Source organism: Halichoerus grypus, chromosome 8 (assembly GCF_964656455.1).
Source record: "Halichoerus grypus chromosome 8, mHalGry1.hap1.1, whole genome shotgun sequence".
Lineage (NCBI taxonomy): Eukaryota > Metazoa > Chordata > Mammalia > Carnivora > Phocidae > Halichoerus > Halichoerus grypus.
Window position 1 is genome coordinate 49,333,541 of NC_135719.1, and position 25,200 is coordinate 49,358,740.

The 25,200-nt window shown below is 49.8% G+C and overlaps 2 protein-coding genes and 1 long non-coding RNA gene across 3 annotated transcripts in view; 1 reads left to right on the forward strand and 2 right to left on the reverse strand.

The window, feature by feature from the left end:
* ANKDD1A (ankyrin repeat and death domain containing 1A) overlaps window positions 1–5,100 on the reverse strand; it is a 42,803-nt gene extending 37,703 nt beyond the window's left edge. The window contains 2 exon segments of the mRNA XM_078079204.1: window positions 1,267–1,370; window positions 4,693–5,100. Of these exon segments, the coding sequence (XP_077935330.1) occupies window positions 1,267–1,370; window positions 4,693–4,726 (138 nt within the window). The 5' untranslated portion in view covers window positions 4,727–5,100.
* Window positions 5,101–7,881: 2,781 nt separating this feature from the next.
* LOC144382880 (uncharacterized) lies at window positions 7,882–24,219 on the reverse strand. Its single transcript, XR_013450434.1, has 4 exons — window positions 24,035–24,219; window positions 18,354–18,480; window positions 15,619–15,798; window positions 7,882–8,167 (listed from the first exon to the last, which is right to left on the reverse strand). It is a non-coding gene; the product is annotated as an uncharacterized LOC144382880 (long non-coding RNA).
* Window positions 18,324–25,200, forward strand: part of PIF1 (PIF1 5'-to-3' DNA helicase) — a 69,439-nt gene continuing 62,562 nt past the window's right edge. The window contains exon 1 of the mRNA XM_078079206.1: window positions 18,324–18,459. The gene's annotated coding sequence lies outside the window, so the exon portion shown is untranslated. The remainder of the gene's footprint in view (window positions 18,460–25,200) is intronic.

A 25,200-nucleotide genomic window follows, 5' to 3' on the forward strand; every position in this document is an offset into this window, starting at 1 on the left:
CTCCAGAGCGTAGGGACCATATCTGCCATGGACTCTGCTCTGTCCCCAGCACCTAGCACAGTGCTGGCAAAGGGGAAGCCCCTTAGAAATACTGAATGAATGAATGAATGAATGAGATGAGTAAATGACAGAATCTGGCATTAGTATCCTACTATATCCTTTAAGTCCCTGCTTCCTTGCAAGTGTTTGTCCAGTGGAGACTGAGGCTTCAGTTATGAATAAAATGCTGTGTGACCTAAGGTGACTTGCTATCCCCATCTGTGCCTATCTTGATCTATAAATAGGATCGACACTTCCTGCCTCCCTCACCTCTCCAGGGGTGAGTGAGGGCCAGCAGGAAGCAGGTGGAGGAGTGCAAACCAAGCTGCACCAGACACACCTGAGAATTCCTGTTACTATCACTGAGCCCCAGACAGGCTCGGAAGATGCAAGTCACAGACCTGTCATGTCATCCCAGACAGAGCAGCCTCTGCAACAGTCAGGAATCCTACATCCAACCCCTTCAGCCTCCACTGACCTCCCACCCAGGCTGGCATCTCCTCTAAGACAAGCCTGGCAGCCAGAAGCCCCAAGGTAGAGAGAAGCTACCCTGCATGGTACCCAGGCCTATCGCCAGTGTCCCCCATCAGAGGGAATGGCTTTTCTCTCTGTCTCCTCCAGCAGGGCTATGGATCACCCCATCTGTGGCTTTTTTTGAGGCCTGATCGATGAGCTAGGTCTGCCTCCCTGCCTGGTCTTTGAGTCCCCGGGGACTTGCCTAGGCCCACAACAGTTTTACACACTCAGTGGGCAATCAGAAAACTAAGCTAAATTGCTTCCTCATGCATGCTCAGCCTCTCTTGTTCTGGCCTCTCATGGTCTCCAACCCCTGGACTTCTGACCACAAGCACCACTCCGTCTTTGTCCCTCCAGGTTTCTGTTCCTCTCTGTCCATCTGTCAGCCTCTGACTCCTGGCCTTTGGCCCCCTGCCCTCCTGACTCTAACCTTTGTTCCTTGGGTGTGCCTTTCAGATGGGTGACAGGAGTGAAGAGTATGAGCTCTCAAATTGCCCAAGCCTGGCTGGGAATTCCAACCCTGACCTCGGACAAGACCACAGAGACCTTGAGACAACGTGGACAATCTAAGCCTCCCCCAAGTAAACACATGCAAATGCTCCTGCCCTGGGCTCCATGAACTGTCCCTCCCATGTGTGGGTGTCACCGTGGCAGGCACCATCCCTATCCAAGCCTGCAAGCCTCCAGATTTGGAAGAGCCCCTTGACGAACGTGGTTTCTGGCCCTGACGTTGACTCTCCTCTCGATCAGTTCCTTCATCCTCCCGATGTTGTTCCGTCGGGCGGCCTCATGGAGCTGCCTCTCCAGAGGAAGCACTAAGGGCAGAAAAGGGGATGCTGGATGAGGGGGAGGGCCCTCACACTGCATGAGGAGGAGAGGTGAACAGCTCCTCCCTGCCCTGAATGTCTCCCAGGAAGGGACTCTTCCAGCTCGGACTGGTGGTGGGGATGCCTCTCCTCCCTTTGGAGGTTGGGAACTTCCCCAGACAAGCTGCTTTTCTTCACTAACTCACCACTAGTCCACACGACCAGGCCTTAGCAAAACCCTAAAGATGGGACAGCATGGGCAAGACTGTCCACGGGAGCCAGGTGTGTACCCGTCATGGCCCTCAGAGGTCCCCCATCATCCAGTTTTTCATGACCCCAAGAGCAGCTCTTGAGGAAGGGATGGAATTCATTCCCACTGGAGTTGATAACTACCTTTCCCATGGCTTTGTCCAGTGAAGAAGGCAGCCAGGAGTTACTGAGCCACCTAATTCATCAGGCTCAGCCAAGGCCAGAGGCACATTCACCTGGCTTCTTTGTCCTTGTCCCTCCATCTCTTCTCCCTTCAACCCCAATCCTAACCAGCTGTCACCTCCCAGCTGTGGGGCCCACCCTGATTTTCCTTCTCTCAGGGCTCCTCTTGCCTCAACACTGCATCATTATCTCAGATTAGAGGGAGCTCTGAGGCCTGCCAGGAGGACCCAGGCCCGGTGACGTGGTCCAGGGCTCATCTCACCAGACCCCCACGCTGCTGTCATCCTGACTGCACTTGGCTTGTGAGGATGTCTGGTGTCCTTGGCTGAACCGCAAGCTCCCTGGGGGCCCTGGTTACACCTGACCTTTGTTGATCCACCCACAGCTCACAGCAGGCCCAAAGCTGGACCTAGGGAGGGATCCATAAAACTCTGCTTCCATGAGTGACACATATCAGACTAATAGATACCCATCCCTCCCCCAGAAAGGTTTAGACACACTAGCACAAGGCACGAGTATTTGCTGGCCCTTTGCATGGTCATTACAGGGCAGATAATCTGTGGTCTAATTGCTGCCAAACCCACATCCTGTGTGTTTGGTCCAATGTGAATGTCCAGATCCAGCCCCTTTGTATATCCAGGGACAGGTGGCCAGTGTTTGGGCAGGGAACGCTAGGATGAGTTCAGGTGACAGACAGGCCTGCCATCCGTTTACTTTCCAGATATAGAAGAGGGTCCTGGGCTTTCCAGGGCCTTATAGATACAACCTAGGGATCTCGGAGCTGCTTCCCCAGGGCAATCACATGGCCCTGGGTTCAACTCTGACAAGTCAGTTCCAGGACTCCAGGCCATGTGACTTAATTATCCTGTGCTTCAGTTCCCTCATCCGCAAAATGGGGAACGTGAGCCGCCCTGTAGGGTTACAGTAATGATTAGATATAAGATATGAAAAGCCCCTAGCATGGTATCTAGCAAATAGTGCCAGCATCATCATCACTATTATTCCTATAAGGCAAAGGGTAATAAATTCTGGTGCCCCTCCAGGTGGGGCCTCCTTCACTCAGGGCCCTCTAAGCCCGTGAAATCCCAACCAAGGACAGCACCTTCCCTATCCACCTCCTTGCATTGTTTTGCTCCATAGCACCCCTCACCACAGACATATGCTATACTTACATATTTATTAGGTTCATTGTTCTGCTTCCCCCATTAGAAGCCCATGACAGGGGAGATTTTTGTCTGATTTGTTAACTGCTCTATCCCCAAATTCAGGCCCTGGCACACATTTGTTGAATGAACAAGTGATATACAAATCATTAAATCTCTTCAGGGGCCTTTGAACTATAAGATGCTGTCCCAATTAAGACTCATTAGTCCCCTGGAAAATCAAACCACAAGCTCAGGCAAATGGCAGGGAAGAAGCACTGAGGGGGAGGCAGCTTCAGGTCAATATTGCACGGGGGGAGGGGGAAACACCACCTTCCAAGTGCGGTCTCCACCGCTAGTTCCACCCTTTCCAATCTCCAAAGGGGGTGCCTTTCCTATAGGTGAGGAGAGGGCTCTTCTGGAAGAACCCCTCTCGGATCTCAAACATCTCCAGGAACCACTGAGTCCCAAGCTTTTGTTTCCTTAACCTCTTGGCTGAACGACACCAATATCCAGGCTCAGGAAAAAGAGCTGGCACTTCAGGTGAGCTTAGAGAAGCTGGGGTTCTGGTACCCACTCTGCCACTTTCTAGCAGCAGGATCCCGGGCTAGCCATGTACCCCTTGGAGGCCTCAGTTTCTTCGGTTCTAAAAAGCAGGAGGGTGAAGAAAGTTATCTGTAGCGATCCCTTCCAGCTCTGACTCCCTTTCTCTTAGCTGAAGCCTAGAAGTGGCCTGGTTTGTGTGGGCAAACAGGCACCAGTGTGAGTGGGAGCAAGCAGACCCTGCAAGGCACAGTGAAATCAAGCCCAATGTCATCTCTTCCATCCACCTCAACCCATGCATCCTCTTTCTGTCCACAAATACACACTGTACCCTACCTAGCCTTGGAGACCTTCCCCATGCCGCCTCCTCTGCCCAGAATTCCCTCCCACACACCCCAATGCTCCATTGCTGCACATTCTTTAAGGGCCAGCTCAAGAGATCCTCTGACCCAGGCAGAACCCTGCACCCTTTGAAACAGCACCTTAATAGAGCCCCTCACCGCCCCCGACTCATCCCAGTGAGGGCACTGGCACAATCCTTCTCTCCCCTCTCCCAGGGAGTGCAGCGAAAGCCTATCAGGTTGGCTGATGCCCACACGAGGCCCTGGCCCTGAGCACACTCCATGAGGAATGCTCGGCCGTGCGCTCATCCCACCTGCGGCACACCACAGTTCCTCTCCTCTGGGGTTCAGTTTCCCCATCCGGTATAGTCTTCCTTCCCCACCCAACCTCAACATTCTGGGAGAGCAGGGGCCTTTGGCATTTCTACCACTTAAAGGCGTGTGACCTTGGGTAACTTATTTAACCATCCTGTGCCTCAGCTTTCTCTTCTGCAAAATGGCGATAACAATAGATCCTACCCACAGGGCGTCTGTGAAGATCAACTAACATTCCTGTCCTGGCTCGGCCTGGCACACAAATTAAGTACCCAAGACAGGATCGCATAACCCTCTTACTCGCATCAACATCTAGCTAATGTCTCCGCGGCGGCAGCTCCCTGCTTCCCGGACCCGTGGCGCCGCCGAGTCACGGAAGCGCGCCCAAAGTCCCTCCCTGGCCCGGCGCGCGTTCCTCTGGACGCCACAAAGAAGCCCACGACCGAGGTGGCCGCGCGGACAGCGCCAGTCGCAGGCTTGGTCGCCCCGGCAGGAGTGCGGGAATCCTCGGGGCTCTGCCCACGCCCGCCCCCAGGCCCCGCGGCGCGGCGGACTCACGGCAGTCAGTCTCCCACGCCAGGGGCTCCTCCATGCCGCCGCTCCGCAGCCCGGGGACGCGCTTCTGTCCGCCTGGGCGCGGCGCCGCGAACCGAGGGGAGGGGGCGCTGAGCCGGGGTCTGGGCGCGGGGGCTACCGGGAGCGCCGGGGTGCGCGCGGCAGCCGCTGCTCCAAACCCTTCGGCCCCGCCTGGGCCCTGGAGCACGATGCGGGCGCAGCTGCTGCAGCCTCCCCCCAGTCCCCGACCAGGCTGCAGGTGCCTGCCCACGGCTCCGCGCCTTTCACCCCCGAGGCCGGCGGGTCGGGTCGGGGCCACTCGGGGCTCTGCAGGTCCCCGTGGGCGTGTCTCCCCCAGGAGCTGTCCCAGCCTCCTCGGCCCGTGACCTTCGTGTAAGGCCCCCCGCAGGCTCCACCCTCGGGACTCCGGAGCCTGCTCAGCTGCCCCCAGACGCCTAAAGTCAGACTCCAAAGCCTTGGGCAGGCATTTAAGGAACAGACACCCCAGCAAGCCTGTAAGCATATGAAGAGATGGTGAGAATTATTCATGATCAGAAAAATACAAGTTAAAATGACGATGAGATATCACACCAATTGGACTGGCAAAATTATAAAGATAGACAATGCCAAATCTTGGCGGCGAATGCGGAGCCGTCACAGCCAGGTGGATTGCTGGTGGGAGTAGCTTGGGGCAGCCATTCTGGAAAACAGTCTGGTAGTAATGAGGGAAACTGAACGCAGCGAACTTCGAACTTAGAGTGCAGCTCTTTCCCCTCCAGTCTCAGAAAAGGACATGGAAAGGGGTGTTCCTTGCTGCCTTGTTGTTTCATGGTTGCTGGGAGTTGGAGGTGACTTGAGCCTTGGGGGAGTGGATGGGTAAAATGTGGGACTATGCAACTAGAGAACCGAGGAACCAGGATGCGGCTTGGGGATTGGGTGGGGGCTAGGGGAGCAGGCCCTGAAAGAATTCACCCAAGGCAGAACAAAAGAGAGAGAACTTTATTGGATACACTGCAAGGACAACAAAGGCGAGACTGCCACAAGATGGTGGCAAGGGACCAGAGTTATAGGGTGGAGTGAGGAGGTATGGGAACATACGGAATTTTCCCTTTTTTGGTAACTGTGCCTGGTTTAAAGTAGCCCATTGGTGCATTAGGGCTATTTGGAGGTGGGTCACTTAATGAGCCTGTTTGTATTCAGCTTGGTGGTCACTAGGGGCCCTTTTGCCTTGCTCAAGGTTCCATTGCCCAAGCCTGTTACCTAAAAGCAACCTCTACAACCAGGTGTATTCACAACAAGGATTCAAACGCCCAGTGCTGAGCTGAAAAAGTACAACAACCCAGTGAGATCTATAACACAACATCAATAAATGCATGCACACAGGACAACAGAGATTGCAAAGACACAAACAAAAAGATACACATTAAACATATCAGGGGCGCCTGGATGCCTTAGTCATTAAGCGTCTGCCTTTAGCTCAGGTCATGATCCCAGGATTCTGGGATGGAGCCCCGCATCGGGCTCCCTGCTCAGCGGGGAGCCTGCTTCTCCCTCTCACACTCTCCCTGCTTGTGTTCCTTCTCTCGCTGTCTCTCTCTGTCAAATACATACATTAAAAAAATAAATAAATAATTTAAAAAAAGATTAAAAAAACCATATCAGAATGGGTTGCACTTCAGACCCCTGGGGGCTGTCCATGTCTTCTCTTCTTTGCCTTTAGATTTAAGGATAGTGGAGTCCCAGGCATCTCTACCCCCAAGACAAGGAGCTATTACTAGTTCTCTGGGATCAGAGAAGGAAGAATATTTTTCAGTCATTAGCGTAAGTTCAAGAAGACTTCCTTCCCTGGAAGAGGAAGTATTTGGGAAGGCCTTTGAAAAAAATAACATAATGATAATAGCTAACACTTAATGAGCCTCAAGCTAAGCACTTTGTGTGGATTATCTCATTTTGTCCCCCAAACCACCCTACATGAAATGGGCATGACCATTTTATGGAGGACGAATTGAAGCACAAGAGGGTAAATAACTCTCCCTACCTCACATGGGTAAGTGGTGGAGCCAGGGTTCTAACCCAGGTGGTCTGATTCAAGAGCCAGAGCATAAGCATTTGGCAGGTGGAGGGGACTCTGCTGGAGTCAAAGCCACAGACAGCAGGCAGTGTCCCTGCCTAAGCCCTGCACCCGGATGGATGCAGAGGTGCCGGGGAGCAGTTGGCTGGCATAACTGCCCACCTGCCACCCAAGATAGCCATAGCCCTGGGCCAGCAGAACGAAGTGGCTGCTACTTCGCCTCTCAGTTAGGATGCTCACATCTTGGGATACACAGTGGAGAATGAAGGGGCACAGGAAACCATAATCAGGACTTCAGTTTTTACACGATGACTGGGAGGCAGTAGAAAAATTGCATTTTTATTAAAACAACCATGGTTCAATGAACAAGGGAGTAAGATGCAAAATCCAGTGGGCCACTTTGGACAAGGCCCCAGAGGCTTGGGTGTGCACACTGCTTTATCTTGGGGGATATTTGGAGGGAGATATTTGGGGGGACCAAACCCTGGCTCTGCCTTTTTCCTGTCCCTGATGGTATGCAGAGCCCATTTTCACCCTGCTTCTCTAGCCCTCAACCTCAAACCCTTCCCCCCCAACTCACTCACTTGCTCACTCACTCTGAAGATCCCCAGGTCATTCTCAAAGAAGACAGTACTCAGTTCCAGACACACATGCTGCCTCCATCCCTTTAGCATTAGAGACTGTGGGGTAGGGGGACAGAAGAGGTAAATCAGAGACCATCACAGTTGACAGGGATGGAGAGAGAGCCTGAGAGCACAGTGCTGGGGCTTGGGGTAGGGCATGTGGGGTGGTTCCAGGACCTGTATGAGTGTGTGTGACAGAGGGACGTGATTGACCTTAACACCCACTAGAAACATTGAGGAAATATCAAAGTGATGGAAAACTTGGTTTGACTGTGGAAAAATAATGTCAATTATACTCATTTATGAGCTCTACATATCGTTTTAGCCTATTAATTTTGTAGCTTAGTAATGATGCACATCATTTCAAATGTCTTTTTTTTTTTTTTCAATCCTCATGTAGCTGGGGCCCAAGGGTGCAAGAGCACTTGGCTCCAGAAGTCCCAAGCCGACCAGGTTCGGCCCCTGGCTACTGACAAAATCCAGAGGCAGAGAAATGAGTGGTGGTGAAACCAGAAAGTAATTTATTTCAGTGCAGCCAACACCTGGAAGACACGGACTAGCATCTAAAGACCATCTCCAAAGTGCTGAGAATACCTGTAGGTTTATATAAGGAAATGTGGGGCGAAGGTTGGTGGGTACGTGCAGGTGGGCAGTAAAGGTCAGGTCAATCATTGTCTTGGCGTCAGTCACGGGAGGCTTGCAGGCATCAGGGCGGTTCTTATTGCTTCAGGGGGTGGTAGTTTCGGTTCCCATCACAGGATGCTTTGCCCGCAGGGTCTTTTGCCTGAGTTAAGAGATGAGAAGAACCTAATCAACAAATCAATCAATCAAGAACAGATCGAGTCAAATGGAGGTAGCTGAAGCCCTCTTTCACTGGGGGAGGGAAAAACAATAAAATGAAACTTGCTAAATTTCTTTCAGTAGAATGAAATTTCCCCTGGCCTGCCTCAGGGCCTTTGCACTTGCCGTTTCCTTGTCCACAATTAGCTCTTTGTCATTTTTGGACTGGCTTAAGTGTCCATCCCTACCCACACTGCCCCTATCACAGCAGCCTTTGCCTCTGGAGCAGTCACAATCTGTAATTCTGGGACACACAAATAACACTGGGTCTACCTATTCCTATTCAGAGCTCATTGCTCTGTCATTTCATGCTCAAACGGTACACCAGACTAGTTTATTATTCGCTCTACGTTTATGTATATTTGAAATTTTCTATAGTAATTTTTTTTACAAAACTCCTATCTCTTAGATAAGGCAACTATGGTGAAATATTAATATGTGGTACTATTCTTTCAACTTCTCTGTAGGTTTGAAATTTTTCTAAGTAAAAATTAAGAGGAAAAAAAAATCTGGGCACCTGCATGGCTCAGTTGGTTAAGCGTCTGCCTTCAGCTCAGGTCATGATCCCAGGGTCCTGGGATCGAGTCCCACATCTGATTCCCTGCTCAGCGAGAGTCTGCTTCTCCCTCTACTCTTCCCTCCCCTGCTCATGATCTCTTTCTCTCTCTCTCACACTCTCTCTCTCTAATAGATAAATAAAATCCTTAAAAAAAAAAAAAAAAAGAGGGAGAGAGAAAAAATCATCTCTTTGTCTTGATCCTTTTGCCTCAGGGAGCTGCCTCACAGCACAGACCTTGGGTGCCCAGGGTCCATTCTGAGTAGCTCTTTGGGACTGAGAGAAATGTTATGGTCCCAGACCACCAAATGGAGCAGTCCCCAAACACAGCAAGATCAGAGCTAGGAGTAAAACCTAAGAGTATCTGGACTCCTTGCAAGTGTTGTTTGGGGTACTTGGAACTTCAAACCTACATGTTCAGGGTTTCCATCAACTAAGGGAGTCATGTGCCTTGTTTGTCATTTTTACAGGAAGGAGGGTGGGACAAGGAAGTTATTAGCGAAAGAAAGGAAAGGATTGTTCTAGGCAAGAAGACGGCCCATGTGACAGGTTACCTCATTGGTGCTGACCAGAAAATCCCTGACTGACTTTAACTGAGATTATGTTTCTGGGGGAGGTTCAAACTGCACTTAGGTTAGGTGTTCAGCTCCTGTTTGCTGACTTGGCCTAGCATAAGTGACAAGTGACACCATCTTGGGCCTGTGGTTTTCTTTTTTAACAATCTGAACTTTCCTGAATTCCCTGTCACTTTAAAAAATAAAGACTTGCATTATTTTTCAAGGCGTTGGACCCTAGGTCTGAGCTGTGAGGCCTCTCGCTGAAGCAAAAGGAAAAGACAAAGAGATGATTTTTTTTTTCTCTTTCATGTTTTACTTAGAAAAATTTCAAACCTACAGAAAAGTTGAAAGAATAGTATCACATAATAATATTTTCCCATATTTGCCTTATCTAAGAGATAGGAATTTTGTAAAAAAAATTATAGAAAATTTCAAATATAAATAAAAGTAGAGCAAATAAGATGATGAACCCCATATACCTATCATCCAGTTTCAGCTGTTAATCCTAGTTAACTTCCTTCTCTCCCCTGCATTATTTTGAAGTAAATTCATATTCACCCATATTCAGTGTGTTTAATCCACTGAAGTTATTTTCCTTACTGATGCTCAAATTATGTCCTCTTTGGCCAAACTGGAGCGTAAACCCTTTTACCTCAACCACAGTAGTCTTTAACAGCTTCCCCGCTTCTGGTGTGACAAGATACTCCAGATTGATCCAGCACATTCCCAGCACCAGACCTAGAATCAGCCATTTCTAGACCCAAGGAGTCTTGGGTCCTTTTATCGGGAAAGATACTGAGAGACCACAGTCTGGGCTCTAGGGATGATCATTGCTACTGGGTTGGTCTTATTTCTAGGACCCTCCAGTGGATAGAGCTAGGAAATGTTTCATTTGTTTGTTTCCCGATAAAATGCATCAAGAGTTTATACTCAAGACTGAATGAATATAAGCTCAAATTCAAGACAACAGGGTTTTACCTAATGTTAACAAAATTACATCTGTATTTTCTTTATCCCATGGTGGAAGTCCCACTTCTCAGTGACTCCAACATAATTCCTCATTCACTTTAACCATAATATACTCACAACAGCCTCAGAATAACAATTCCAACATAAAAACCAACAACATGGTTCCTGAACAGGTTTAAGTATTTTTAAAAGTTTGTCTTGTTGGGGCGCCTGGCTGGGTCAGTCCATAGAGTGAGCGACTCATGATCTCACAATTGTGAGTTTGAGCCCCATGGTGAGTGAAGAGTTTACTTAAAAAGGGGGGGGCGCTGGGTGGCTCAGTCAGTCCAACTCTTGATCCCAGCTCAGGTCTTGATCTCAGGGTCTTTTTTTTTTTTTTTTTTATTCTTTTTTTTTAAATTTATTCATTTGAGACAGAGAGATACAGAGAGAGAGAGAGAGAGTAGGAGCAGTGGGGAGAGGCAGAGGGAGAGGGAGAAGCAGACTCCCCGCTGAGCAGGGAGCCTGATGCGGGGCTCGATCCCAGGACCTGGAGATCATGACCTGAGCCGAAGGCAGACGCTTAACGACTGAGCCACCCAGGCGCCCCTTGATCTCAGGGTCTTGAGTTCAAGCCTCGTGTTGGGCTCTGTGCTAGGCGTGAAGCCTACTTAAAAAAAAAAAAAAAAAAAAGGTTTTCTTGTCATTTGGATATATCCCACTAGGGGCATATAATCACATTACTGTTTTGAAGTCACTTGGAATAGTTCCTCTCTGTGTAGTTATGCCACCAACTCAACATGCATAGGTTTGGGGAAAAAAATCATAGGTTTGTTTCATTTTTGCTTTTTTAAATGTTAGTTTTGTTTAATAATTATGTAAAATATTTATAGTTTCAAAGTCAAGTTTCTGAAGGTTGTCACAGTCAGTTGTCATAGCCCAGCAGCTTCCAGCTGGTTCTTGCTCTCCTTCATTCATATCTAGCTTTTCTTCCCATCTGATGACCCTACTGACCAACAGCAGCCCCAGGCTACCATAGATGCTCAGAGGCAGGCCCAGAGGCATCCTCTGCGTGGAGGAGACAGCTTCCTAGAGACCTCCCTGCAGCTTCCCCTGTGGTTCCATTTGGGCGGCTGGACATACTTGGTTTCTCAGATTGACTGGCTAGTGAATCCTCTGTTCCCCCAACTCCTCTTGCAGTCACCGTCTTCACCAGCTCCTTCCACAATTGTGCAAAGCAAATTACTAAAATAAAGCCCCCATCCTATAATCTCAGAGTGATTCTGCTCTCTAACTGAATCCTGACCGACACAATACCTTTTCTGTTGTTGTTGCTTACCCTTATATTGTTTAATTCAATCATATATATGTATATGTAACATGACATAGATATGTATTTTCCCTTTCGTATAATAGCATATTACACACAATCGCTCACCTTGCCTTTTTTTATATTATTAGATTTTTTTTTAAATTTATTTGACAGAGAGAGAGAGCACAAGTAGGCAGAGCGGCAGGCAGAGGGAGAGGGAGAAGCAGGCTTCCCGCGGAGCAGGGAGCCCGACGCGGGGCTCCATCCCAGGACGCTGGGATTATGCCCTGAGCCGAAGGCAGACACTTAACTGACTGAGCCACCCAGGCGCCCCTCACCTTGCCTTTTTTTGATAACAGTTTTATTGAGATGTAAGACACTGTACGATTCACGCATGTAAGTGTACAATTCAATGGTTTTTAGTATTGATCAGAGTTGTATTATCACCATTAAATTTTAGAACATTTTCATCACCCAAAAAAAGAAACTCCATACCTTTTTTTTTTTTTTAAAGATTTTATTTATTCATTCGAGGCACAGAGATATGTGTGCCTCCGTGAGAGAGAGCACGAGCAGGGGGAGAGGCAGAGGGAGAAGCAGAGGGAGAAGCAGGCTCCCCGCTGAGCCAGGAGCCAGACGTGGGGCTCGATCCTAGGACCCTGGGATCATGACCCGAGCCGAAGGCAGATGCTTAACCATCTGAGCCACCCAGGTGCCCCAGAAACTCCCTACCTTTTTAGCTCTCACTACCCCACTTCTGCCACCGCAGCCCCAGTGGTTAGGCAACCACTAATCTACCTTCTGTCTCTACAGATTTGCCTACTGTGGACACCCACATTGCTTTACTCACAGAAGAACCCACCCGGTGATCTCTCTGCAATGGTATGTTGTGATCTTGTTCCTTTTGTGGACTCAGGGTCCTCCATTGTGTGGCTTAGCCAACCAGTCCCTTCTGATGGACACGTGCCCTATTTCCAATCTTTGGCTATTACAATAGAGTTACGATGAATAGCCTCGTGCACGTATCATTTGGCATTTTTTTTACCAGTGCAACTGTGGGATCTGTTCTTAGAAGCGGGTTTGCTGTATTAAAGGGTAAATGCACATGTGATTTTGCTAGCGATTGCCAAATCCCCTCCACAGAATCTGTACTATTTTGCACTTCATCAGCAATGTATGAGAGCGCCTATTTCCTCACAGCTTTCCCAACAGAACATGCTGTCAAACTCGGATTTTTGCCAATCTGATAGGTAAAAAATGGTAACTCAGTGTAATTTTTAAAAAAGATTTTATTTATTTATTTGACACAGAGAGAGAGAGAGAGAGAGAGAGCATGAGCAGGGGGAGGGGCAGAGGGAGAGGGAGAAGCAGAGCAGAGAGCCCAATGTGGGGCTCGGTGTAATTTTAATTTGCATTTCTGTCATTAGGAGCAAAGTTGGTGATCTTGTCTATGTTTAAAAACCATTTTCATTGTTTTTCTGAGAACAATCTATTCTTATTTCTAGCTCATTTTCTTTATGATTGCTGACCTTTTTCTTAAAAGAATTTTTTTTTAAGATTTTATTTATTTATTTGACAGAGAGACACAGCAAGAGAGGGAACACAAGCAGGGGGATGGGAGAGGGAGAAGCAGGCTTCCCACCAAGCAGAGAGCCAGATGGGGGCTCGATCCCAGGCCCCCTGGATCATGACCTGAGCTGAAGGCAGACCCTTAACCGACTGAGCCACCCAGGCGCCCCCTTAAAAGAATTTTGAAACAACTTTTATTTCTTGTCTTACTCATGAAGTAATGTTTGTTCATTACCAAAGAAAATTTAAAATACAGACAAGAAAAAACATACTCATGATTCATATACCCTAAGATGACACTGGGAATCACTCGCTATATATTATGTTAGCCTCTTTCTCTTTCTTTCTTTCCTATACTTGAGTACAGCTGACACACAATGTTACATTAGTTTCAGATGAACAACATCACGATTGGACAAGTTTAGACAGCTTATAAAATTATGCTATGCTCACCACAAGTGTAGCTACCATAGCTAACCCCATTCCTTTTTTTTTTTAGAAAGATTTTATTTAGGGCGCCTGGGTGGCTCAGTCGTTAAGCGTCTGCCTTCGGCTCAGGTCATGATCCCAGGGTCCTGGGATCGAGCCCCACATCGGGCTCCCTGCTCCGCGGGAAGCCCGCTTCTCCATCTCCCACTCCCCCTGCTTGTGTTCTCTCTCTCGCTGTGTCTCTCTGTCAAATAAATAAAATCTTTAAAAAAAAAAAAAAGAAAGATTTTATTTATTTATTTATTTATTTATTTATTTATTTATTTGAGAGAAAATGAGAGTAAGAGAGCACACGCAGGGGGAACGGCAGAGGGAGAGGGAGAAGCGGGCTTCCCGCTGAGCAGGGAGCCTGATGCGGGGTTTGATCCCAGGACCCCGGGATCATGACCTGAGCCCAAGGCAGACCCTTAACCGACTGAGCCACCCAGGCGCCCCCCATTCTTTTTTTTTTTTTTAAGATTTTATTTATTTATTTGAGAAAGAGAGAGAGAGAAAGCGCATGCACAAGCAGTGGGGAGAGGTAGAGGAAGAGGGAGAAGCAGCCTCCCTGCTCAGTGGGGATCATGACCTGAGCCCAAGGCAGATGCTTAATAGACTGAGCCACCCAGGTGCCCCAGCTAGCCCCATTCTAACAAAAGGAAAAAAGATACACACACACACACACACACACACACACACACACACAATGGCAAAATATTTACTGGTCATGTGCCAGCACTTGGAAGCCAGAGGCTGCACAGGTCTCTCCGCTTAGAGCATCAGCCCTTTAGGGGAGAAAGGCCTGGAATGCCTGGAGAAGGGACGGAAGGGGAATGGCAGAAGGTTCTGACCAAGTAGGGTCAGGAGAGGCCAGTGTGCAGTCCCTGGAGAGGTCCCAGTACCGAGTGGGTAGCTTGAGTGTTGCTTACCCAGAGGGGAAGGGTAGGGGAAACAGCCCCAGCACAGGGCTAGGACTGAGCTCCAGCCCTGTTCTGCAGTGCCCGGCCATGTGACCCTGGAGAAGTCTCTCCCCATCTCTTCACAAGGAAGTAGGCCTGGATGGTCTTAGTTCCCTGCCCACGAAAGCATTATACTAAGACGGGATGAATAATTCATTAGAGGAAGAAAGCATTGATTAACGACCCAAAGGAAGGCAGGGCTGTTTTATTTTTCAGGCCTCTGGGCACCCCCCTAAACTTAACAAACCTTGGACCCCACCCACACTGCCCAACACTTGTGTACTCATGTCTTCCTGAGTCTAGTCCCAGTTCTGCCACTCTCTAGCTGTGTGACTCTGGGCAAATCACTAAATCTCAATTTCTTCATCTATGGATGATACTTTGTTATAGGGTCATTTCAAAATGCCTAAAGCAGTCCCCGGACACAGCGAGTGACTCATTATGGTGGTAATTATTACCTGCCACCTATCCCGCTGAATCATCTTGACAACCCTGTGAGGCAAGAACTAGTAAATCTAAGCTCCACTTTACAGAGGAGGCAAGTGAAGTGCAGAGAGGTTAATGACTCGACCAGGGACACACTGCAAACAGGAGAGTTGAGAGTGGAATCCGGGCATGCCTCTCTTGGAAGGCGAACTCCGTGGTCCACGAGGCGCTGCAGTCTGCGTCCCCTGGGGCACCCCGACTCTAGGGTGCGCTCGCTCGCCGAGAAGAAAAGCGTTTGGCGGGGAAACCTCAAAAAACAGCGCAAGCAGGCACGGGGGCGCGGAGGAACCGGACCAGAGAGAGGCATGCAGCGGCTGCTCACGCCGCTTCTCCAGCTGCGCAGCTTCTCCGTTCGGCCCAACTGCAGTTCCCGAGGTCGACACACGGGGGAGCCAGAGCCGGCCAAGAGCTGCCGGCGGGAAATACCGTAATTACCTCAGGTGTGCGCACAGCAGTCCGCCGCCACCGCGGGCGCAAGCGTGATGGAAGCCGGAGGAGCGTGAGGAGCGAGCCGCCGGGGATTACCGACCGTGGTCTCACCTGAGGTTGGCTGGGTCCGGCCGCCGCGGAGGAGGCTCCGCGCGGAGAAGCGGGGTCCCGCCCGCGGGCTCCGGGTCTCTCGGAGCTGGTCCTCCACGCCGGCTTCCTGCTGCTCTGTTTTCTGAGGTTTTCCCCAGAAGCGCGGCGCAGGTCGTTGACCTCCAGGCAAGGACTTGGCCCCTGGGGGACGGGGTGAAAGGCTGCAGAGTTGCAGGGATGGCAGGACCGGCGGGTGAACTGGAGTTTAATTCCCACTCTCCTGACTCCCCCCTTCACGAAGGACCTCCGGGAGAGCCTCAGGCCTTCGTCAACCTGAGCGCCCAAGATACAGGAACGCTCTTCACACCGAAAGTGTGGCGATTGACGATGGGTTCCTGTCAGGGTAACGTGCATTTGAAACACTGCAGCTCGGACGGAGCAAATGCTTCACCCAGAAGAACTTCCAAAGGCCTGATTTCCCAGAGGAGTTTGCCTGGAGGAGGGCGGGGATGACCCCGAGTTGTGGGCCGGGAGGTGAGGCAGCGCCGTGTGGACTAGGCCGCAGAGCGGGTCAGGGTGCCACCTAGACCCGTGGGGTCTGCGTCCCAGCCTCTGTAAGAAGCCACGGGCAGTATCCAGAAGCAGTGCCCCGGGCTCTGCAGGGCTCTGCCCGCCCAGGCGGCGTGGCTCAGGGTGGGGGCAGGAGGGGCTGGGGCTGGGGGGAGGATAGGGGAAGCACAGCGAAGAGAGAGGAAAAGGGAAGCGAAGAGCGCAGAAGTGGAGCTGGGCAAGACTTTCATTCTCCAGGCCTCAGTTTCCTCATCTGGAAGGTGGAGATAATAATACCACTTAATGCTAAGGGCTACCGTGAGCATTCAGTGAGTCAGTGTTCTAGAAAATGCTCTGGAACCAATGCAAAGGCTAAGCAGGAAACCTCCTCTACGGAGGCCTCCCTGACTGTCTCAGACCCCAATGCTGCTGTCTCCTGGGGGCTCCCAGAGCCCATGGTCCAGCCTTCTGTGCCAGCCCTATAGCCTTGATAGGGTGACTGTTTATTTTGCAGTTTATTTTGCAGCTACCCCTCCCCCCCCACACACACAGGATACCACTTTGCACCCCCCATCCCTACCAGACTGAGTTTTTCAAGGCAGACATGGTGCTTGATTCATCGCTATATTAATTCAAAAACAAGGCCAGATAATACTTTTGTTCATCTAAAGTTCATCTAAAGTTCATCTAAAAAAAATAATAATAAGTACAAAGAGACAGAGTTGTGAAAACAAATGCAGTGGGGGTGGAGGATGGGACCAGATATTGAAACAATTTGACCAGAGCTATCAGAATTTTTTTAAGTGTATATATACTTTATCCTCAACTCCATTTTGAAGAATCTGCACCACAGAAATAATAGCAGTGCTAGGGCAAAGATAAATGTGCAAGGACATTTGCTGCAGTGTTGTTTGCAACTGTAGGAAAGAACTGGAAACAACTCGAGTCCACCAGTAGGGGTTGGTGATCATTTTACAATATATGTAAATCAAAGTTTAAGGCGTTAAACTTTTTTTTTTTTTAAGATTTTATTTATGTGTCAGAGAGGGAGGGAGAGAGCACAGGCAGGGGGAGTGGCAGGTAGAGGGAGAAGCAGGTTCCCTGCTGAGCAAGGAGCCCAACTCAGGACTCGATCCCAGGACCCCGGGATCATGACCCGAGCCAAAGGCAGATGCTCAACTGACTGAGCAACTCAGCCCTCCCTGTATGCCTTAAACTTATACAATGATGTATGTTAGTTATTTCCCAATAAATCTGGAAAAATTAGAGGATGATGAAATAAATTGAAGTATAGCCATACAAGGCAATACTGAGCAGTAGTTAAAAAAAGAAATGAATGGGTCTGTAAGTGTGGAGGTAGGAAGAATGTCTAAGAGATAGCAAGAAACAGAACAATAAGTATAGTGTGAGTCCATTTCTCTGAAAACATTCTCCCACAGCTGCCTTCCAGTCTTTGTCAAATCTCCCTTGTCCGTCTCAGGATGGCAATCTGGCAGATCCTTTGTTTTGCAGCCCCTTAAAGATATTAAAAGTCTGCTCCAACCCAATTTAAATTCAAGTTCTTTGCATCTCCAAAGTACATATAGCACAGATCCATACCAGGCTTATCATTTTAACACATTTATTTCCCACCATGGCCCTCTGAAAGAGGTGCTATGATTATCATCCTCAATTTACAAATAAGGAAATTATAGGACAGAGAGGTTAAACAGTTTTCCCAAAGTCACACAGATCACAGATGGCAGAACCAGTGTCAGAATCCATGCTCTTAACCACTCTGTGTGTCACTCTAGGCTCATAGGACTACAGATGGTACTTTTTCTTGGTTCAGGCTTTCCCTAGGTACAGTATATATCATTAATTAGATATACTAGCCTTTCTGCTGATGAGGGACAGATGGATTGTTTCCAGCGTTGTGCTATCTATCACAAACATTGCTGCAATGAACTTCTTTGGTCAGGTGTTTTTGTGCACTGTGCAAACATTTGGTAGGTTAGATTCATAGAGGTCAAATTGCTGGGTCAAAGGATAAATTTAAATTTGGATAGCTGTTCTAGATACCTATTGCTATATGGCAAACCACCCCCAAATGCAATGTTTAAAACCACCATTTTATCTTATTCACAATTTTGCAGGTGAGGAATTCAGAAAGGGCTCAGCTGGATGGTTTATCTTTCCTTCTCTGCCAAGCCGGCTTCATCACTCACCTGACAAGGCCTTAGCACTTCTTGACCTCTCTCTGCAAATGATGTCATATCCTCCAGGGCTCCCCCACATGGTTTGGGCTTCTCACAACAGGTCATTGCAGTTCAGGTAAGAGGCAGAACGTTGAATCTGCTGGGCAAGTTAAGGGATACGCTTGGAACTAAAACAGTATCACTTTTGCTAGATTTTATTGACCAGAGAACTTAAAGACCAGCCCAAATTCAAAGGAAGGGATCACCGACCTCCTCTCTCTAGGGGAGAAGTGTCAAAGAATTTGTGACCACCTTTACTCCACCACAGTAGCTGTTTTCAAAATTGCCTTCCAATATGCTGGTCAATTTACATTCCCGCAGTGTTTGAGGCTGTCTCCCCACACCCTCACCAACACTATACGTTGTAAAACATTTCATTGGTGCCAATCTAGCAGTTGAAAATGGCATTTCATTGTTATTTTGTTCTATGTTTCTTTCATTATGAGTGAAGGTGAGCATCTTTTCATGTATTTACTGTTCATCTGGAATTTTTCTTTCCTTGTGAATTGCCCATTGACTTCTAAAATGTGTATATTAAGGAAATTAGCTCTTTGTCTGACATTCTGTTACAAATAGTTTTCCCAGTATGTGGCCTTTTGACTTTGTTTTTTAATAATTTTCTCCATTCAGGTTTAAAAAAAATTTTTTTTTATGTGTTCAAATAATCAGTCTTTTACTTTAAGACTTCTGGGTTTTGTGTGGTGTGTTCCTTCCTTTTTTCAGAATTTTCCTGCTAGTTTCAAATGTTTATTTTTCCAGAGGAAGATTAATATCATTTTCTGAGGCTCCCTCCCCAATCTTGTTGGTATTTGGATTGAAATAGCTTTCAGTTGATAAACCCCTTAGAGAAAATGCACAACTTTACAATTGGAGGGCAGGGGTGGTCGTCACCTTGTTTTGAGTCTTCTCTTCTGTAGGACATTGAGGCTTAGTGAGGGGTGGCAGTACCATCTCAGGGAGGCCCCAGTACCCCAGGCACCTGTGGGGGAGGGAGCCCAAGAGCCCAGCAAGGGCCACCCTGAGGTCAGGTAGGCCCTGCATAGGCCTGCCCCTGGGAACCCAAGGCTTGGCCAAGGGAGGCCTAGAACATAACCCAAAGCTACAACTCTGGACCTACATGCAGGGTGAGTTCAGGCCTCCCTAAAGGAAACATTCCTTGGAGGCCCAGGAGAGGGGCCAGATGTTTCCTCAAAGAGCCGATTCATGAAGTAGGAGATTTCACAGAGCAGTGCCTTGTTCAAGAAACCAAGTAGTAAGGCCTTTGCCAAGGACAATCCTACTGGTCTCAACATCACAGCCTTGGGGAGAGGCAGGGATCTGCTCTGGGAACCACAGGTACGGGTGGTGGCTCTGAGCACAGGCCTTCAGGCTTGCCTTCCCAACCCTGCTGGTCTCCACTGGCTTCTCTCCAATCCTGTAGCCTCAGACAGCAGCACCCAGCCCCCCTTAACCAGGCAGGGGCCCAGAAGCTTGCCCAGAGGCACCCAGGGAGACTGAGTGGGCACTCATGTATTCCGGGATCATTTGTTGAGTGCCTGCTTTGTGCCAGTCTGTGTCCTTGGGATGCATTAGACCAAAATTCCTGCCCTTCTGGAGCTGATAGACATAAAATAACTGTGGGGGAAATGTAAAATGTCAGGAGATAAGTGCCACGGAAGATAAGAGAGCGAAGTAAAAGGACTTGGGGGCTGGGGGTGGGAGCAGCGGAGAAGGCAGTCAGTGTTTCTGGGGAACATCCATTTGCCCTCCAGCCTGGCTCACCAGTGGGGACCCTGTACAGGAAAGCCGGCAAGGAAAGCAAGGTGCTCATTCCCCTGGCTCCTTCTCTGAAGGGTCACAGCTCCTGTCTGGGGACCTTCTCCCACAATAGTCTCTTTTCTGTTTTCAGCAGCCACTTCCTTCCCTCCCCCTCAAGCCTGGGAGTAGTAAAGGTGCCCCATGCCCCCACACCTGGGCATTGCACTCTCCCTTGGGGTGTCCTTACATCCCATTCACACCTTTGTGAATAGTCCTTGGATAATCCTAACTGGAGTGCTATATTCTGCTGCCACACTGAGAAATACAGTGGCATTTGAGCAGGCTGGAAGACAGGAAGGCGGTTTGCCATGTAGATACCTAAGGGAAGAGTGTTCTGGGCAGAGGGGATTACCAGTGCAAAGGCCTGGAGAGGGGAAGGTATGTCTGAACTTTTTTTTTTTTAAGATTTATTTATTTATTAGAGAGGGAATGAGCGGGGGGAGGGGCAGAGGGAGAATCTTCAAGCAGACTCCCTGCTCAGCAGGGAGTCCGACATGGGTCTCGATCTCGTCACCCTGAGATCGTGACCTGAGCCGAAATCAAGAGTCGGATGCTCAACCACCTGAGCCACCCAGGCGCCCTGGTATGTCTGAACATTTTGAAGAAAAGCAAGAAGCCAGAGTGGATGGAGCAGAGGGAAGGGCAGTGGAGTAGCACATGGTATCAAAGAGGTGTGTATTGGGAGGCAGGGCCACTGGAGGCCCCGACTGGGGAGACACTGTTCTTAAACGCTATTGTTCTGGCTGCTGTGTGGAGAACTAGCTATGGGGGGGGGGGGTCAGGGATGGAAACAGGGAGGCCAGTGACGGGACTACTGCAGTATCCCGGGTGGCTGAGATGGCAGTAGGGAAGAAATGAACCCATAGGATTTGCTAACGGGTTAGATGTGGGGTGCGAGAACAAGGAGGCAAGGATGCTTCAAGGTTTCTGGCCTGTGGATTTAGCAGGGCTGCTAGGTTTCTTATGGATTCCCTGCATCCATCCAGCCTAGCCTTCACATGCTATCCCTCTGGGGGCTGCAGACCCATCTCTTCTAGGGCACGCCTACTGGCCTGCTAGCCACTTCCAGGAGGGGTCCTTGAGCAGGTCTCAGCCCCCTCTACTTGGTACCATCTCTCTGCTGGTCCTTGGTCCAAGGTTAGGAGTGGATTCTGCCCCTGGGGCACTGGGAACAGAGGCAAAGCCAGATCCCAAGAGGCAGCCCCAGTGAGTTGACTATTGCCCCTTTAGTGACATGCTTTCTGGGGTACTCCCAGATCCAGTCTTCAGCCTGGGCCCTGTGGGTCAACCAGACCTGAAAATGACCTCCTTCTTCTTCCATCACTCTCTCAGCTGGCTTCCTCTCAGGCTCCAGGCCTCTGCAGGGCCATTTGAGTCCTCAAGTGAAGAGCCTGCCGAGGGGTAGCCCAACCCTTCCTCAGGGACTTTGTCAGCCTTGGCCCCTTCTGCTGGACATGGTCTTTCAGAATTCCGGTTTGGAGGGCCTCCTCCCACAGCATCCTGTGGGGTCACTTGGCGATGCTCTCACTGCCCCAGCCACTGGATACCAGCTGAGTGCCTTCTGGACCAGCCAGGCCTGGCCTCCATTGATAACAGCACCACCATATAGACTTCCCCTGAGCCGGCTCCATGCTGAGCTCTCCTCCAGCCTATCCACCCAAGTCAGCTGGGGTCCATCTAGCACAGACGGCTGGTTGTAAGAGTGGGTTCTGGGGTATACACTCTCCCACTCATCTGCATCTGGACCTTGGGCAGTCACCTAACTCTCCAAGCCTCCATTCCCTAAGCTGACCTCCTGGTGTCCCTTCCACATTGGTGATCCTCATAAGTACTTTCTGAACAAGTTACTGAATGCAATGTGCTTAACACATGCATGACCCACAGTACGTACTCAGTAAAAGTCAGCTATTTAAATCATCCCCATCTCCAGATGAAGAAACTGAGGCTCAGAGAGGAATGGAACTTGTCCAGGGCCACAAGACTGGGAAATGGTGGAGCCAGTTTCCCCTGTGTCCTGACCCATCCATCTACCCTCACCCCTGCATTTGTCCCCTTCTTCCCTGCTGCTGTGAGGCCAGCACAGGGTACGTGTCAGCCCACAAGGAAACAAATGGAGAAGCCAGGAGCTTACACTCTGAGAATCCCTAGAGGAGGGGAGGCACCTGTCTTCATGGGAGATACAAAGATGAATTAAACACAATCTCAGCTCACAAGGGGCTGCCCAGTCTGGAGCTGGGAGCCACAGTGCTCCAGAAGCAGCATCCTTCCCTACATAGAGGATCCAGGAAACCTCCGTGGAGGGGTGACACCTGAGTTTCAGGGGCACAACTGGCTCATTGAATCATACAGGTCACAAGAAATGGTGACCACACAATCTGAATTTTTAAAGACAGTCCACGTTTTAACCATTCTGTCCCATTTTTGGGTAAAGCATCAAGCACCCCAAAGAATCCAATATGGTAGCACCAAATTGACTTCTCACAACCAGGTAGGTCACAAAAATCCATATTACTTCACATGTCCTAAGCTTAACTTGGGGAAATAGGGCCAGGTACACAGATGGCACCTTTCCCAGCTTCATGGGTGTGTGTATGTCCACAAAGACACTAACACCAGCCAAAGCTAAGGGTCACCCACTCTCGGGTCATCAAGTGACTCACTGGCTTGAGTAGGCACCCACTGCCTGCTCCAGCAATGATCCAAACCCCTGTGCTGGGCACTGTAATGTCTGGAGGGGCTGTGTGAATCCTCAGAGAAAACAGACTCTTGCCGTGTATGCTTCTTGTCAGGATCAGGGGCAAGGCCTGGTATAGGCAACACAAGATTTTGGCTAGAGTGTCTCTGACCAGGGCTGCTGCCCAGATACAGTGGCTTTGCTCCCTCAGCACAGCTTTGCAACCTTAGCATTTTGCTTTTCAGGTTGACTCCTGCCAGGACTTTTGGTTTCAGTTTCTGAGAGCCAAGAAACAAGTCCTGCCCTTTTCACCTCTGCTGCCCTTCACACTCTCCCTCCTCCTCCTCTGTCTCTGCCCTTCCTTCCCTTTCCCTCCCTGGTGAGAAATGGCCCCCTGGTCCCCAGCTCTGTGAGAAAGGATAAGGAAAAGAGGGGAGGGGAGGGGATAGAGAAGTGAAGAGAATTACCAGAGAACTCGCTCCATTTTCAGGGCTGCTCACAGTTGTGCAAACTCTGCACTGTACAATTCTAGGGGACGCAGTCACCTTGATGCCACCAAAGTTTGCATAATTAGTGCACTTTTCAGGAAGATCACGGTAAAGTGTCCTGGGAAGAGGCATTTTTTTCCCTGAATTGTCTGAAGCGCTTCAAGTGGAATTGAAAGGGCTGAATGCATTTTGACTCGGATTCCCCCAGAAGCCCCAAGCTATCGCCTGTCCCACAAGCCACCCCCAAGTCCTTGCACTCTAACCCACTTGTCCCTCACTGCTCAATTTCTCAGCTGGGCTAGAGCTCCAGTGAGAGACTGGTTCAAAATAGGAGGGCCAGTCACCTCTAGGGCAATTCATGGACCCCAAACAAAACTCTTCCTTTCTAGGCCTCAGTTTCCCCACCTATAATATGTGTAGTGGACAAAATGATCACTAACGGGCCCTCCAGATTTAACATCATGAGTTTGTGCCTGGGAAGCAGATAAGTTACAGTTGAATTCAGCCTCAGGGTCCCCTTTACCCAGGGAGAAGGAGGTAATTGTTCCCCTGCCTGCAAGCAGAGCACTGGAGGATTCTTCCATTGTGGAATGATGGTGGAAGCCCCATGATGTCACACAGAGAGGCTGTGTCCCCGAACCTCTCTAAACCTCAGTTTCCTCCCCCAGTGAAATGGGGGTGATAATACTCACCTTGCAAGTGGCTGTGAAGAATAAAGGGAATACTGTGTGCAGCGGTGCTGGCACAGAGAAGGTGCTCAGAGGGTAGAGGAGAAGGCCCTGGAGCCCTAACTGAGGCTAGGCCTGTGGAGGACAGCAGGACCACCAGGCCTGGCCACTGCCTGAGCTCAGGCTCCAAGGCAGGAAACCTACCTGGTTTCCTTTGTGCCCGATAGGCCACCCCCTATCCTTCCTCTACTGTGGGCTACCCCACCCCACCCCTTGCATGACCACACTTCCGGCTGTATGCTTAGGGACTGCACAGCTCTGCAGGAACCCCAAAAAGCCCAAACCCCTTAGCCTGGCCTGCAGGCCCCACCCTCTGCCCTACCACTTCTGCTGCTCACCAGCAACCTTGAGTTACCTGACACCCCCAAACAAGCCATGCATTGTCACATCCCCAAGCCTTTCCCCATGCTCTGTCCCTTCCATGTCACATGTGTGCCTCCTCCCCTCTCCATGCCTCACAAGAGAGCTAAATCCCACTCATTGTTTAGAGGCCAGCTCAAATGTCACCTTCTCTGGGAAGCCTTTCCCTGTCCTTCCAGTAAAGAAAATAATCACCCTTCCTGTTGGCTCCATCAGCTCAGGACTCCGTTAGGAGTGCTGTGGGGCTGAGTCAGTCGTGTCCCTACGGAGCCTCAGTGCCCTCATCTATGAAATGGAGGCAAATCACCTATTCCCAAGGGGGACGGTGTTGGAGGACTTCAATAAAAGGGGACACATGAAGCCCCTAAGTATAGTGTGGGCATGCAGTGCATGCCCAATAAACCCTAGCTGACCCTTCAATTCCAGCCCCCCGACCCTGCAGAGAGTAGGAAGGGTGGGGCAGGCATCCTTTCCATCCATTTATTCCAGCTCTTTTCAATGGGTCCTCAGGTTCCCGCCCAGGGACGCGGCCAGCCCACCGCTCATTGGAGACCAATAATAATTGACAGGCTCCAAACCCAATGATTGACCTAGTCCTTCCTGGAGCAGGTGGCCCGCCCTGCTGCCCTCTTTGGAGGCACTGTCTAAGGAAGGCAGAGGCCAGGAGTAATGCGGGGTGGGTGGGGAGGGCGCGCGGATAGGTCTGATTTCCATGGGTAGCCTTAAGTCGGCCTGTGCAGTCTGACCACCCCACTGATGACTCAGGTCTA